General features: G+C 49.2%; 1 protein-coding gene across 1 annotated transcript in view; it reads left to right on the top strand.

Annotated features, from left to right (window-relative positions):
* The first annotated feature begins 3908 nt into the window (after positions 1-3908).
* The window catches only part of LOC110531300 (leucine-rich repeat-containing G-protein coupled receptor 6), a 102640-nt gene continuing 89151 nt past the window's right edge, over positions 3909-17397 (top strand). Inside the window, exon 1 of the mRNA XM_036989121.1 lies at positions 3909-4198. Coding sequence (XP_036845016.1) covers positions 3999-4198 — 200 coding nt within the window. The 5' untranslated portion in view covers positions 3909-3998. The remainder of the gene's footprint in view (positions 4199-17397) is intronic.

The following is a 17397-nucleotide window of genomic DNA, read 5'->3' as shown; positions in this document are numbered from 1 at the left end:
TATTTATAAAGCCCTTCTTACATCAGCTGATGTCTCAAAGTGCTATACAGAAACCCAGCCTAAAACTCCAAACAGCAAGCAATGCAGGTGTAGAAGCATGGTGGCTAGGAAAAACTCCCTAGAAAGACAGCAACCTAGGAAGAAACCTAGAGAGAAACCAGTCTATGTGGGGTGGCCAGTCCTCTTCTGGCTGTGCCGGGTGGAGATTATAACAGAACAAGGCCAAGATGTTCAAATGTTCATAGATGACCAGCATGGTCCAATAATAATAATCACAGTGGTTGTCGGAGGGTGCAGCAAGTCAGCACCTCAGGAGTAAATGTCAGTTGGCTTTTCATAGCCGATCATTGAGAGTATCTCTACTGTCTCTACTGAACAGTTGAAACTGGAGCAGCAGCACGGCCAGGTGGACTAGGGACAGCAAGGAGTCATCATGTCAGGTAGGTCCTAGGGCTCAGGTCTTCCGAGAGAAGAGAAAGAAAGAGAGAGAATTAGACAGAGCATACTTAAATTCCCACAGGACACCGGATAAGACAGAAGAAATACTCCCCTCTCACCCACCTCTCACCCACCTCTCACCCCCTCTCACCCACCTCTCACTCACCCACCTCTCACCTCCTCTCACCCCCTCTCACCCACCTCTCACCCACCACTCACCCACCTCTCACCCCCTCTCACCCCCATCACACCCACCTCTCACTCACCCACCTCTCACCTCCTCTCACCCCCTCTCACCCACCTCTCACCCCCTCTCACCCCCATCTCACCCACCTCTCACCCACCTCTCACCACCTCTCACCCCCATCTCACCCACCTCTCACCCCCTCTCAACCCCATCTCACCCACCTCTCACCCACTTCTCACCCACCTCTCACCCCCTCTCACCCCCATCTCACCCACCTCTCACCCACCTCTCACCCACCTCTCACCCACCTCTCACCCCCTCTCACCCCCATCTCACCCACCTCTCACCCACCTCTCACCACCTCTCACCCCCATCTCACCCACCTCTCACCCCCTCTCAACCCCATCTCACCCACCTCTCACCCACCTCTCACCCCCTCTCACCCCATCTCACCCACCTCTCACCTCCTCTCACCCCCTCTCACCCACCTCTCACCCCCTAACACCCCCTAACACCCCCATCTCACCCACCTCTCACCCACCTCTCACCCACCTCTCACCCCCTCTCACCCCCATCTCACCCACCTCTCACCTCCTCTCACCCCCTCTCACCCACCTCTCACCCCTCTCACCCCCATCTCACCCACCTCTCACCCACCTCTCACCCACCTCTCACCCCCTCTCACCCCCATCTCACCCACCTCTCACCCACCTCTCACCCACCTCTCACCCCTTCTCACCCCCATCTCACCCACCTCTCACTCACCCACCTCTCACCTCCTCTCACCCCCTCTCACCCACCTCTCACCCCCTCTCACCCCCATCTCACCCACCTCTCACCCACCTCTCACCACCTCTCACCCCCATCTCACCCACCTCTCACCCCCTCTCAACCCCATCTCACCCACCTCTCACCCACTTCTCACCCACCTCTCACCCCCTCTCACCCCCATCTCACCCACCTCTCACCCACCTCTCACCCACCTCTCACCCACCTCTCACCCCCTCTCACCCCCATCTCACCCACCTCTCACCCACCTCTCACCACCTCTCACCCCCATCTCACCCACCTCTCACCCCCTCTCAACCCCATCTCACCCACCTCTCACCCACCTCTCACCCCCTCTCACCCCATCTCACCCACCTCTCACCTCCTCTCACCCCCTCTCACCCACCTCTCACCCCCTAACACCCCCTAACACCCCCATCTCACCCACCTCTCACCCACCTCTCACCCACCTCTCACCCCCTCTCACCCCCATCTCACCCACCTCTCACCTCCTCTCACCCCCTCTCACCCACCTCTCACCCCTCTCACCCCCATCTCACCCACCTCTCACCCACCTCTCACCCACCTCTCACCCCCTCTCACCCCCATCTCACCCACCTCTCACCCACCTCTCACCCACCTCTCACCCCTTCTCACCCCCATCTCACCCACCTCTCACCCACCACCTCTCTCTTCCCCTCCTCTCCACTCCTCTCTCTTCCCCTCCTCCCCCCTCCTCTCTCTTCCCCTCCTCTCCACTCCTCTCTCTTCCCCTCTCCACTCCTCTCTCTTCCCCTCCTCTCCACTCCTCTCTCTCCTCCCCACTCCTCTCTCTTCCCCTCCTCCCCACTCCTCTCTCTTCCCCTCCTCCCCACTCCTCTCTCTTCCCCTCCTCTCCACTCCTCTCTCTCCTCCCCACTCCTCTCTCTTCCCCTCCTCTCCACTCCTCTCTCTTCCCCTCCTCTCCACTCCTCTCTCTTCCCCTCCTCCCCCCTCCTCTCTCTTCCCCTCCTCTCCACTCCTCTCTCTTCCCCTCCTCCCCCCTCCTCTCTCTTCCTCTCCTCTCCACTCCTCTCTCTTCCCCTCCTCCCCCCTCCTCTCTCTTCCCCTCCTCTCCACTCCTCTCTCTTCCCCTCCTCCCCCCTCCTCTCTCTTCCCCTCCTCTCCACTCCTCTCTCTTCCCCTCTCCACTCCTCTCTCTTCCCCTCCTCTCCACTCCTCTCTCTCCTCCCCACTCCTCTCTCTTCCCCTCCTCCCCACTCCTCTCTCTTCCCCTCCTCCCCACTCCTCTCTCTTCCCCTCCTCTCCACTCCTCTCTCTCCTCCCCACTCCTCTCTCTTCCCCTCCTCTCCACTCCTCTCTCTTCCCCTCCTCTCCACTCCTCTCTCTTCCCCTCCTCCCCCCTCCTCTCTCTTCCCCTCCTCTCCACTCCTCTCTCTTCCCCTCCTCCCCCCTCCTCTCTCTTCCTCTCCTCTCCACTCCTCTCTCTTCCCCTCCTCCCCTCTCCTCTCTCTTCCCCTCCTCTCCACTCCTCTCTCTTCCCCTCCTCTCCACTCCTCTCTCTTCCCTTCCTCCCCACTCCTCTCTCTTCCCCTCCTCCCCACTCCTCTCTCTTCCCCTCCTCCCCACTCCTCTCTCTTCCTCTCCTCTCCACTCCTCTCTCTTCCCCTCCTCCCCACTCCTCTCTCTTCCCCTCCTCTCCACTCCTCTCTCTTCCCCTCCTCTCCACTCCTCTCTCTTCCCTTCCTCCCCACTCTTCTCTCTTACCCTCCTCTCCACTCCTCTCTCTTCCCCTCCTCTCCACTCCTCTCTCTTCCCCTCCTCCCCACTCCTCTCTCTTCCCCTCCTCTCCACTCCTCTCTCTTCCCCTCCTCCCCACTCTTCTCTCTTCCCCTCCTCTCCACTCCTCTCTCTTCCCCTCCTCCCCCCTCCTCTCTCTTCCCCTCCTCTCCACTGCTCTCTGTTCCACTCTTCATCCTATTTTCTCCCTCCCAGACTCAAAGAGAAAGGGATCTAGGGCCCTCCCCTCATCTGAAATGTTCCAGCCCAGCTCCAAAACTTTGAGCCAATCAGCACAGCACATTCAGAGCTGATGAACTCACTATACAATAGGTACATGTTTCAAAAGAGAGAGAGAGAGAGAGAGAGAGAGAGAGAGAGAGGTGAGAGGCAGATTGATACAGAAGAAGAGATAGAGCAGAGGGAGAAGGCAACCAAGAGATGTGTTATGCAAACTATGGGACCTAACTGCTGACTGGTTTACCAACTGGAGAGAGAGAGACTGACAAGCCTGGAGAGACTGACAGAGAGACTAACAAGACTGGAGAGACTGACAGAAAGAGAGAGAGACTGACAAGACTGGAGAGACTGACAGAGAGACTGACAAGACTGGAGAGACTGACAGAAAGAGAGAGAGAGACTGACAAGACTGGAGAGACTGACAGAAAGAGAGAGAGAGACTGACAAGACTGGAGAGACTGACAAGACTGGAGAGACTGACAGAAAGAGAGAGAGAGAGAGAGAGAGAGAGAGAGAGAGAGAGAGAGAGAGAGAAAGGGGAGAAAATAATAAATGATCAGTCTGTGAGAGACGGACAGAAAGAGAGATGCTGTGTGTGTTGATGGTGCTGTGCTGGTCGTGGGGTGTGTTGGGGTACGGGCGCGGGGGGCAGAAGGACTCATCGGGGGCAGGACTGTGCCCTTCTCCGTGTCAGTGTGAGGAGGATGGTATCTTTGTTCTGGCGGACTGTTCTGAACTGGGACTATCAGCTGTACCTGACAACCTCAGCCACCTAACTACTTACCTGTAAGTACACTACAATATGTATCTATATTTAACCTACCCCTACCTCCTCTACCCTACCTCCTCTACCCTACCCACTCTACCCTACCCCCTCCACCCTACCCCCTCTACCCTACCCCTCAGCCACCTAACTACTTACCTGTAAGTACACTACAATATGTACTGTATCTATATTTAACCTACCCCTACCTCCTCTACCCTACCCCCTCTACCCTACCCACTCTACCCTACACCCTACCCCCTCTACCCTACCCCCTACCCCCTCTACCCTACCCTACCTCCTCTACCTTACCCCCTCTACCCTACCCCCTACCCCCTCTACCCTACCCCTACCTCCTCTACCCTACCCCCTCTACCCTACCCACTCTACCCTACACCCTACCCCCTCTACCCTACCCACTCTACCCTACCCCTACCTCCTCTACCCTACCCCCTCTACCCTACATCCTACCTCCTCTACCCTACCCCCTCTACCCTACCCCTACCTCCTCTACCCTACCCCCTCTACCCCTACCCCCTACCCCCTCTCCCCTAACCCCTCTACCCTACCCCCTACCCCCTCTCCCCTACCCCCTCTCCCCTACCCCCTCTACCCTACACTACAGTATGTATCTATATTTACCCTACCCCTACCCCCTCTACCCTACCCCCTACCCCCTCTCCCCTACCCCCTCTACCCTACCCCCTACTCCCTCTCCCCTACCCCCTATTCTATATTTACCCTACCCCTACCCCCTCTCCCCTACCCCTACCCCCTCTCCCCTACCCCCTACCCCCTCTACCCTACAGTATGTATCTATATTTACCTATCTGGATACAGACTGCAGGACATCAGGTGACCTCTAGAGGGAATCACAGGTGGACAGACTGCAGGACATCAGGTGACCTCTAGAGGGAATCACAGGTGGACAGACTGCAGGACATCAGGTGACCTCTAGAGGGAATCACAGGTGGACAGACTGCAGGACATCAGGTGACCTCTAGAGGGGCCGTTATACAGACTACAGGACATCAGGTGACCTCTAGAGGGGCCGTTATACAGACTGCAGGACATCAGGTGACCTCTAGAGGGGCCGTCATACAGACTACAGGACATCAGGTGACCTCTAGAGGGGCCGTCATACAGACTACAGGACATCAGGTGACCTCTAGAGGGGCCGTCATACAGACTACAGGACATCAGGTGACCTCTAGAGGGGCCGTTATACAGACTGCAGGACATCAGGTGACCTCTAGAGGGGCCGTTATACAGACTACAGGACATCAGGTGACCTCTAGAGGGGCCGTCATACAGACTACAGGACATCAGGTGACCTGATGTCCTGCAGATGTCCTGTCCTGTCCTGCAGTCCTGGACAGACTGCAGGACATTCTAACATCAAACGGAGGCTGCTGTATTCATACTGACCCATCCAAGTGTTTCTAAACACAGCGTTACAGGACACACAGGCTCAAATGTCCTGACATCTTTCTCTGTGTCTCTCCATAGTAACACCTCACGAATCAGAAGAACAGACTGTTTTCAGAGTTCCTACAATATATTTCTCTATGATTTATGAAGAGAATTGTTACTTTAAGCAACTAGAAGGGTGTGTGTGTGTGTGTGTGTGTGAGGTGGTGTGTGTCATCAAATAACATTTATTTATGAAGGATTTTTATATCAGCAGCCCCAAACAATAAGCTACGCAGATGTAGAAGCACAGTGGCAAGGAAGACAAGAACTTAGGAAGAAGAGGAGCTCGTCTCGGGGGGGGCGGCCAGTCCCTTTCAGGCTTTGTAAGCGGAGATTACATCTTTTATCTAACTGTTATTTAACCAGGCAAGTCAGTTAAGAACAAATTCTTATTTACAATGACGGCCTAGGAACAGTGGGTTAACTGGTCTAGGAACAGTGGGTTAACTGGTCTAGGAACAGTGGGTTAACTGGTCTAGGAACAGAGGGTTAACTGCCTTGTTCAGGGGCAGAACGACAGATTTGTACCTTGTCAGCTCAGGGATATGAACTTGCAACCTTTCGGTTACTCTAACCACTAGGCTACCCTGCCGCCCTGATGATCAGAGTACATTAAGGCCAGATCCAGTGGAGGCAGCTGAGAGGAGGACAGCTCATAACGGTATCAACCACCCTTTGATGTGCATGATATCATTTCATTGAAATATTCCATCCATTATGACAAGCCGTCCTCCCCTCAGCAGCCTCCACCGGCCAGATCGTTCTCCAAGATGTTCAAACGTTCATAGATGACCAGCAGGGTCAAATAACAATAATAATCACAGTGGTTGTAGAGGGTGCAACAGGTCAGCACCTCAGGAGGAAATATCATTCAGAGTTAGAGACAGCAGGTGCGGTAGAGAGAGACAGTCGAAAACAGCAGGTCCGGGACAAGGAAGCATGTCTGGTGAACAGGTCAGGGTTCCATAGCCTCAGCAGCGTGACCAGATGGACTGGGGACAGCCAGGAGTCATCAGGCCAGGTAGAGAGAGGTAGAGAGAGGTAGAGAGAGAGAGAGAGGTAGAGAGAGGTAGAGAGAGGTAGAGAGAGGTAGAGAGAGGTAGAGAGAGTTAGAGAGAGGTAGAGAGATGTAGAGAGAGGTAGAGAGATGTAGAGAGAGGTAGAGAGAGAGAGAGAGACTGTTTATTTATTGTTTATTTCACTTTTGTATATTATCTACCTCACTTGCTTTGGTAATGTTAACACGTTTCCCATGTCAATAACGCCCCTTGAATTGAATTGAGAGAGACAGAGAGGCAGAGAGACACCTGATAAGACATGAGAAATACTCCAGATATAACAGACTAACCCCAGCCTCCAGGCACATAGACTATTGTAGCATAGATACTGGAGACTGAGACAGGAGGGATTGGGAGACACTGTGGCCCCGTCCGACGATACCCGCAAACAGGGCCAACCAGGCAGGATATAATCCCACCCACTTTGCCAAAGCACAGCCCCACACCACTAGAGGGATATCAACAGACCCCTAACTTACTACCCTTAGACAAGGCCGAGTATAGACCCCACACCACTAGAGGGATATCAACAGACCCCTAACTTACTACCCTGAGACAAGGCCGAGTATAGCCCCCACACCACTAGAGGGATATCAACAGACCCCTAACTTACTACCCTGAGACAAGGCCGAGTATAGACCCCACACCACTAGAGGGATATCAACAGACCCCTAACTTACTACCCTGAGACAAGGCCGAGTATAGACCCCACACCACTAGAGGGATATCAACAGACCCCTAACTTACTACCCTGAGACAAGGCCGAGTATAGACCCCACACCACTAGAGGGATATCAACAGACCCCTAACTTACTACCCTGAGACAAGGCCGAGTATAGACTGCAAAAATCTCCTCCACTGCACGAGCCTGAGGGGGTGCAAAACTGGACAGGAAGATCGTGTGTGTGTGTATGTATATGTATGTGTGTGTGTGTGTGTGTGATGCTTTGAAAGACGCAGGCTTTGATACGAGATTAGAGAGAAGGAGCTGCCCAGGGGCTTGTGTGTGTTTTAAGAGAAAGCAAGCCTCTGGTAGGCAGTATGGAGAGGTGTTGTATGTACCTGCAGGTAACACCACCGTAATAAAACCGAGGCAGAGAGTGTAGCTCATATGATACCTGAGTATGAATCTGAGAGTTCTGCTGGTTTAAATTGAGCCAGAGCTTCTGAAAGTAGCTCACAGATACAATTTATTTACTTGGACGTTTTGGCTCGTGAAGGCCAATTTAATTTGGCACGTGCTTGGTAAACAACAGGACTAACAGTTACATGCTTGGTAAACAACAGGACTAACAGTGACATGTTTGGTAAACAACAGGACTAACAGTGACATGCTTGGTAAACAACAGGACTAACAGTGACATGCTTGGTAAACAACAGGACTAACAGTGATGTGCTTGGTAAACAACAGGACTAACAGTGACATGCTTGGTAAACAACAGGACTAACAGTTACATGCTTGGTAAACAACAGGACTAACAGTGATGTGCTTGGTAAACAACAGGACTAACAGTGACATGCTTGGTAAACAACAGGACTAACAGTGACATGCTTGGTAAACAACAGGACTAATAGTGACATGCTTGGTAAACAACAGGACTAACAGTGATGTGCTTGGTAAACAACAGGACTAACAGTGACATGCTTGGTAAACAACAGGACTAATAGTGACATGCTTGGTAAACAACAGGACTAATAGTGACATGCTTGGTAAACAACAGGACTAACAGTGACATGCTTGGTAAACAACAGGACTAATAGTGATGTGCTTGGTAAACAACAACTGCTCGTACGGCCCAGTACATCACTGGAATGATATATAGCCTCCACATTGACTCTGTACGATAATACCCTGTATATAGCCTCCACATTGACTCTGTACCATAATACCCTGTATATAGCCTCCACATTGACTCTGTACCGTAATACCCTGTATATAGCCTCCACATTGACTCTGTACTGGTACCCCCTGTATATAGCCTCCACATTGACTCTGTACCACAATACCCTGTATATAGCCTCCTCATTGACTCTGTACCATAATACCCTGCATATAGCCTCCACATTGACTCTGTACTGGTACCCCCTGTATATAGCCTCCACATTGACTCTGTACCACAATACCCTGTATATAGCCTCCACATTGACTCTGTACCGTAATACCCTGTATATAGCCTCCACATTGACTCTGTACTGGTACCCCCTGTATATAACCTCCACATTGACTCTGTACCATAATACCCTGTATATAGCCTCCACATTGACTCTGTACCGTAATACCCTGTATATAGCCTCCACATTGACTCTGTACTGGTACCCCCTGTATATAGCCTCCACATTGACTCTGTACCACAATACCCTGTATATAGCCTCCACATTGACTCTGTACCATAATACCCTGCATATAGCCTCCACATTGACTCTGTACTGGTACCCCCTGTATATAGCCTCCACATTGACTCTGTACCACAATACCCTGTATATAGCCTCCACATTGACTCTGTACCGTAATACCCTGTATATAGCCTCCACATTGACTCTGTACTGGTACCCCCTGTATATAACCTCCACATTGACTCTGTACCATAATACCCTGTATATAGCCTCCACATTGACTCTGTACCGGTACCCCCTGTATATAGCCTCCACATTGACTCTGTACCGTAATACCCTGTATATAGCCTCCACATTGACTCTGTACTGGTACCCCCTGTATATAACCTCCACATTGACTCTGTACCATAATACCCTGTATATAGCCTCCACATTGACTCTGTACCATAATACCCTGTATATAACCTCCACATTGACTCTGTTCCAGTACCTCCTGTATATAGCCTCCACATTGACTCTGTACCGGTACCCCCTGTATATAGCCTCCACATTGACTCTGTACCGGTACCCCCTGTATATAGCCTCGACATTGACTCTGTACCGTAATACCCTGTATATAGCCTCCACATTGACTCTGTACCGTAATACCCTGTATATAGCCTCCACATTGACTCTGTACCGGTACCCCCTGTATATAGCCTCCACATTGACTCTGTACCGTAATACCCTGTATATAGCCTCCACATTGACTCTGTACCGGTACCCCCTGTATATAGCCTCCACATTGACTCTGTACAGGTACCCCCTGTATATAGCCTCCACATTGACTCTGTACCGGTACCCCCTGTATATAGCCTCCACATTGACTCTGTACCGTAATACCCTGTATATAGCCTCCACATTGACTCTGTACCGGTACCCCCTGTATATAGCCTCCACATTGACTCTGTACCGTAATACCCTGTATATAGTCTCCACATTGACTCTGTACCGGTACCCCCTGTATATAGCCTCCACATTGACTCTGTACCGTAATACCCTGTATATAGCCTCCACATTGACTCTGTACCGGTACCCCCTGTATATAGTCTCCACATTGACTCTGTACCGGTACCCCCTGTATATAGCCTCCACATTGACTCTGTACCGTAATACCCTGTATATAGCCTCCACATTGACTCTGTACCGGTACCCCCTGTATATAGCCTCCACATTGACTCTGTACCGTAATACCCTGTATATAGCCTCCACATTGACTCTGTACCGTAATACCCTGTATATAGCCTCCACATTGACTCTGTACCGTAATACCCTGTATATAGCCTCCACATTGACTCTGTACCGGTACCCCCTGTATATAGCCTCCACATTGACTCTGTACCGGTAACCCCTGTATATAGCCTCCACATTGACTCTGTACCGTAATACCCTGTATATAGCCTCCACATTGACTCTGTACCGTAACACCCTGTATATAGCCTCCACATTGACTCTGTACCGTAATACCCTCTGTATATAGCCTCCACATTGACTCTGTACCGTAATACCCTGTATATAGCCTCCACATTGACTCTGTACCGTAATACCCTGTATATAGCCTCCACATTGACTCTGTACCATAATACCCTGTATATAGCCTCCACATTGACTCTGTACCGTAATACCCTGTATATAGCCTCCACATTGACTCTGTACCGTAATACCCTGTATATAGCCTCCACATTGACTCTGTACCGTAATACCCTGTATATAGCCTCCACATTGACTCTGTACCGTAATACCCTGTATATAGCCTCCACATTGACTCTGTACCGTAATACCCTGTATATAGCCTCCACATTGACTCTGTACCGTAATACCCTGTATATAGCCTCCACATTGACTCTGTACCGTAATACCCTGTATATAGCCTCCACATTGACTCTGTACCGTAATACCCTGTATATAGCCTCCACATTGACTCTGTACCGTAATACCCTGTATATAGCCTCCACATTGACTCTGTACCGTAATACCCTGTATATAGCCTCCACATTGACTCTGTACCGTAATACCCTGTATATAGCCTCCACATTGACTCTGTACCGTAATACCCTGTATATAGCCTCCACATTGACTCTGTACCGTAATACCCTGTATATAGCCTCCACATTGACTCTGTACCGTAATACCCTGTATATAGCCTCCACATTGACTCTGTACCGTAATACCCTGTATATAGCCTCCACATTGACTCTGTACCGTAATACCCTGTATATAGCCTCCACATTGACTCTGTACCGTAATACCCTGTATATAGCCTCCACATTGACTCTGTACCGATACCCCCTGTATATAGCCTCCACATTGACTCTGTACCGGTAACCCCTGTATATAACCTCCACATTGTTATTTTACTGCTGCTCTTTATTGACTTATTACTTTTATTTCTTATCCGTATTTTTTAAAACTACATTGTTGGTTAGAGGCTCGTAAGTAAGCATTTCACTGTAAGGTCTACCTGTTGTATTCGGTGCTTGTGATTTGAGGTCAAGACCCTGGTGAGGACGACGAGCTTCCCCGAGATAGTTTCAGAAATGTTTTGCAATAATTCTTCCGGTTGGCTGGTCTCAGACCGTCCCTCAGGTGAAGATGCTGTATGTGGAGGTCCTGGGCAGGTGTGGTTACACGTGGTCTGCGGTCGTGAGGCCGGTTGGACATACTACCACATTTCCAAAACGACTTTGTTTTAGAGAAACATTTAGTTATCTGGCAACAACGGGTGGACAGTCCTGCAGTCAGCATGCCAATTGCACACTCCTTTAAAACTTCTATGACATTGTGTTGTGTGACAAAACGGTGGCCTTTTATTGTTCCCAACACAAGGTGCACCTGTGTAATGACCGTGCTGTTTAATCAGCTTCTTGTATATGCCACACCTGTCAGGTGGGTGGATGAAGGCACAGGAGAAATGCTCACTAACAGAAAACATTTCTGCCATCTTTTATTTCAGCTCATGAAACATGGGACCAATGCTCCCTGCGTTTTATATTTTACTTCAGGATCGATAACAGGTAGTGTGTAAACTTGAACACTTGCCCAAGGCAGTTCATAGAATTGTCCATTAAAACAAACGTTTTTTAACAGTAGACAGTTCATCCAGAGTCTTCCATGCAGAACTGCTTTAACTCAGCGACATTTGTGGATTTTCAAGCCTGAACTGCTCCTTTAAAGTCCTGACACAACATCTCAATTGGGATTAGGTCTGGACTTTGACTAGGCCATTCCAAAACTTTTGGATCATTGTATTGCTGCATGACCCAGCTGTGCTTCAGCTCACAGACGGATGGCCTGACATTCTCCTGTAGAATTATCTGATACAGAATTCATGGTTCCTTCTATTAAGGCAAGTCGTCCAGGTCCTGAGGCAGCAAAGCCTCCCCAAACCATCACACTACCACCACCATGCTGGACCCCAAACCATCACACTACCACCACCATGCTGACCCCAAACCATCACACTACCACCACCATGCTGACCCCAAACCATCACACTACCACCACCATGCTGGACCCCAAACCATCACACTACCACCACCATGCTGGACCCCAAACCATCACACTACCACCACCATGCTGGACCCCAAACCATCACACTACCAACACCACGCTGACCCCAAACCATCACACTACCACCACCATGCTGGACCCCAAACCATCACACTACCACCACCATGCTGGACCCCAAACCATCACACTACCACCACCATGCTGACCCCAAACCATTACACTACCACCACCATGCTGACCCCAAACCATCACACTACCACCCGCCATGCTGGACCCCAAACCATCACACTACCACCACCATGCTGGACCCCAAACCATCACACTACCAACACCACGCTGACCCCAAACCATCACACTACCACTACCATGCTGGACCCCAAACCATCACACTACCACCACCATGCTGACCCCAAATCATCACACTACCACCACCATGCTGGACCCCAAACCATCACACTACCAACACCACGCTGACCCCAAACCATCACACTACCACCACCATGCTGGACCCCAAACCATCACACTACCACCACCATGCTGGACCCCAAACCATCACACTACCACCACCATGCTGGACCCCAAACCATCACACTACCACCTCCATGCTGGACCCCAAACCATCACACTACCACCACCATGCTGGACCCCAAACCATCACACTACCACCACCATGCTGGACCCCAAACCATCACACTATCACCACCATGCTGGACCCCAAACCATCACACTACCACCACCATGCTGACCCCAAACCATCCCACTACCACCACCATGCTGGACCCCAAACCATCTCTACCACCACCATGCTGGACCCCAAACCATCACACTACCACCACCATGCTGGACCCCAAACCATCCCACTACCACCACCATGCTGACCCCAAACCATCACACTACCACCACCATGCTGGACCCCAAACCATCACACTACCACCACCATGCTGGACCCCAAACCATCACACTACCACCACCATGCTGGACCCCAAACCATCACACTACCACCACCATGCTGGACCCCAAACCATCACACTACCACCACCATGCTGGACCCCAAACCATCACACTACCACCACCATGCTGGACCCCAAACCATCACACTACCACCACCATGCTGACCATAGGTATGAGGATCTTACTGTGGAATGCAGTGTTTGGTTTTCGCCAGACGTAATGGGACTCATCTCGTCCAAATATTTGACTGAAGTTTGCCAAAAAGCACCTTTTCCCAAAAGCATGGTAGGTGTGTTACATGGAGGGTGGGGCGGCAGGGTAGCCTAGTGGTTAGAGAGAATCACCTGGACACATTCACTAACCTCTGGGCTACAGAGAGAGAGAGGGAAAGATGGTAGGTGTGTTACAGGGAGGGTGGGGCAGCAGGGTAGCCTAGTGGTTAGAGAGAATCACCTGGACACATTCACTAACCGCTGGGCTACAGAGAGAGAGAGAGAGAGAGAGATGGTAGGTGTGTTACAGGGAGGGTGGGGCGGCAGGGTAGCCTAGTGGTTAGAGAGAATCACCTGGACACATTCACTAACCTCTGGGCTACAGAGAGAGAGAGGGAAAGATGGTAGGTGTGTTACAGGGAGGGTGGGGCAGCAGGGTAGCCTAGTGGTTAGAGAGAATCACCTGGACACATTCACTAACCTCTGGGCTACAGAGAGAGAGAGAGAGAGAGAGATGGTAGGTGTGTTACAGGGAGGGTGGGGCGGCAGGGTAGCCTAGTGGTTAGAGAGAATCACCTGGACACATTCACTAACCTCTGGGCTACAGAGAGAGAGAGGGAGATGGTAGGTGTGTTACAGGGAATCATGGCTGCTGCCGTCTCTGGCTCTGAGTCAATATGTTGTTAATGATCAGACACACCTGTAATTAAAGACATGAGAGGGAGAGAAGAAAGAGCCAGAGAGATACATGTAATTACTAACTAAAATAAATGGAAGAGATAGTCCTGTAAAGAGAAAAAAACCCTTATACTCTTTCATCTCTTCGCTCTCCCTCTTTGGTGTTCTGCAGTCTCAGAAAAAAAGCCACTCCCTTGGGGCAATTCTCACAAAGCAACTTCCGCCCGGTAACAAGAGATATTTATGCTGGGGGGTAGACAAATAAATGGGGTGGAAGGTGTGTGTGTGTGTTATAAACGTTGTGTGTGTGTTATAAATGTTGTGTGTGTGTTATAAACATTGTGTGTGTTATAAATGTTGTGTATGTGTTATAAACAGTGTGTATGTGTTATAAATGCTGTGTGTGGTTTAAACATTGCTCAGGGGGCTATGTCTAGTAGAAGCAGGCACAATAACAACAACAACCACAGCATTTCCCCAGAGAGAGAGAGAGAGAATCCTGTATACAGTCATATCCTATAGAGAGAGAATCCTGTATACAGTCATATCCTTTAGAGAGGAGAGTGACTCATGTATACAGTCATATCCTTTAGAGAGAGACTCCTGTATACAGTCATATCCTATAGAGAGAGACTCCTGTATACAGTCATATCCTTTAGAGAGAGACTCCTGTATACAGTCATATCCTTTAGAGAGGAGAGAGACTCCTGTATACAGTCATATCCTTTAGAGAGGAGAGTGACTCCTGTATACAGTCATATCCTTTAGAGAGAGACTCCTGTATACAGTCATATCCTTTAGAGAGGAGAGTGACTCCTGTATACAGTCATATCCTTTAGAGAGACAATCCTGTATACAGTCAAATCCTTTAGAGAGGATAGTGACTCCTGTATACAGTCATATCCTTTAGAGAGAGACTCCTGTATACAGTCATACCCTATAGAGAGAGACTCCTGTATACAGTCATATCCTATAGAGAGAGACTCCTGTATACAGTCATATTCTTTAGAGAGGAGAGAGACTCCTGTATACAGTGATATCCTATAGAGAGAGACTCCTGTATACAGTCATATCCTTTAGAGAGAGACTCCTGTATACAGTCATATCCTTTAGAGAGAGACTCCTGTATACAGTCATATCCTTTAGAGAGAGACTCCTGTATACAGTCATATCCTTTAGAGAGGAGAGATACTCCTGTATACAGTCATATCCTATAGAGAGAGACTCCTGTATACATTCATATCCTTTAGAGAGAGACTCCTGTATACAGCCATATCCTATAGAGAGAGACTCCTGTATACAGTCATATCCTTTAGAGAGAGACTCCTGTATACATTCATATCCTTTAGAGAGAGACTCCTGTATACAGCCATATCCTATAGAGAGAGACTCCTGTATACAGTCATATCCTTTAGAGAGAGACTCCTGTATACAGTCATATCCTTTAGAGAGAGACTCCTGTATACAGTCATATCCTTTAGAGAGGAGAGTGACTCCTGTATACAGTGATATCCTATAGAGAGAGACTCCTGTATACAGTCATATCCTTTAGAGAGAGACTCCTGTATACAGTCATATCCTTTAGAGAGAGACTCCTGTATACAGTCATATCCTTTAGAGAGGAGAGTGACTCCTGTATACAGTCATATCCTATAGAGAGAGACTCCTGTATACAGTCATATCCTTTAGAGAGAGACTCCTGTATACAGTCATATCCTTTAGAGAGTGACTCCTGTATACAGTGATATCCTATAGAGAGAGACTCCTGTATACAGTCATATCCTTTAGAGAGAGACTCCTGTATACAGCCATATCCTTTAGAGAGAGACTCCTGTATACAGCCATATCCTGTAGAGAGAGACTCCTGTATACAGCCATATCCTTTAGAGAGGAGAGAGACTCCTGTATACAGTCATATCCTTTCGAGAGAGACTCCTGTATACAGCCATATCCTATAGAGAGAGACTCCTGTATACAGTAATATCCTTTAGAGAGGAGAGTGACTCCTGTATACAGTCATATCCTTTAGAGAGAGACTCCTGTATACAGTCATATCCTTTAGAGAGGAGAGTGACTCCTGTATACAGTCATATCCTTTAGAGAGGAGAGACACTCCTGTTTACAGTCACATCCTTTAGAGAGGAGAGAGACTCCTGTATACCGTCATATCCTTTAGAGAGAGACTCCTGTATACAGTAATATCCTTTAGAGAGGAGAGTGACTCCTGTATACAGTCATATCCTTTAGAGAGAGACTCCTGTATACAGTCATATCCTTTAGAGAGGAGAGAGACTCCTGTATACAGTCATATCCTTTATAGAGAGACTCCTGTATACAGTAATATCCTTTAGAGAGAGACTCCTGTATATAGTCATATCCTTTAGAGAGGAGAGAGACTCCTGTATACAGTCATATCCTTTAGAGAGAGACTCCTGTATACAGTCATATCCTATAGAGAGAGACTCCTGTATACATTCATATCCTTTAGAGAGAGACTCCTGTATACAGTCATATCCTTCAGAGAGAGACTCCTGTATACAGCCATATCCTGTAGAGAGAGACTCCTGTATACAGCCATATCCTTTAGAGAGGAAAGAGACTCCTGTATACAGTCATATCCTTTAGAGAGAGACTCCTGTATACAGCCATATCCTATAGAGAGAGACTCCTGTATACAGCCATATCCTTTAGAGAGGAGAGAGACTCCTGTATACAGTTATATCCTATAGAGAGAGACTACTGTATACAGTCATATCCTTTAGAGAGAGACTCCTGTATACAGTCATATCCTTTAGAGAGAGACTCCTGTATACAGCCATATCCTATAGAGAGAGACTCCTGTATACAGCCATATCCTTTAGAGAGGAGAGAGACTCCTGTATACAGTCATATCCTTTAGAGAGAGACTCCTGTATACAGTCATATCCTTTAGAGAGGAGAGAGACTCCTGTATACCGTCATATCCTT

This window comes from Oncorhynchus mykiss, chromosome 9 (assembly GCF_013265735.2).
Source record: "Oncorhynchus mykiss isolate Arlee chromosome 9, USDA_OmykA_1.1, whole genome shotgun sequence".
NCBI classification, from domain to species: Eukaryota; Metazoa; Chordata; class Actinopteri; order Salmoniformes; family Salmonidae; genus Oncorhynchus; species Oncorhynchus mykiss.
This window is presented reverse-complemented; position numbering and strand designations above follow the sequence as displayed.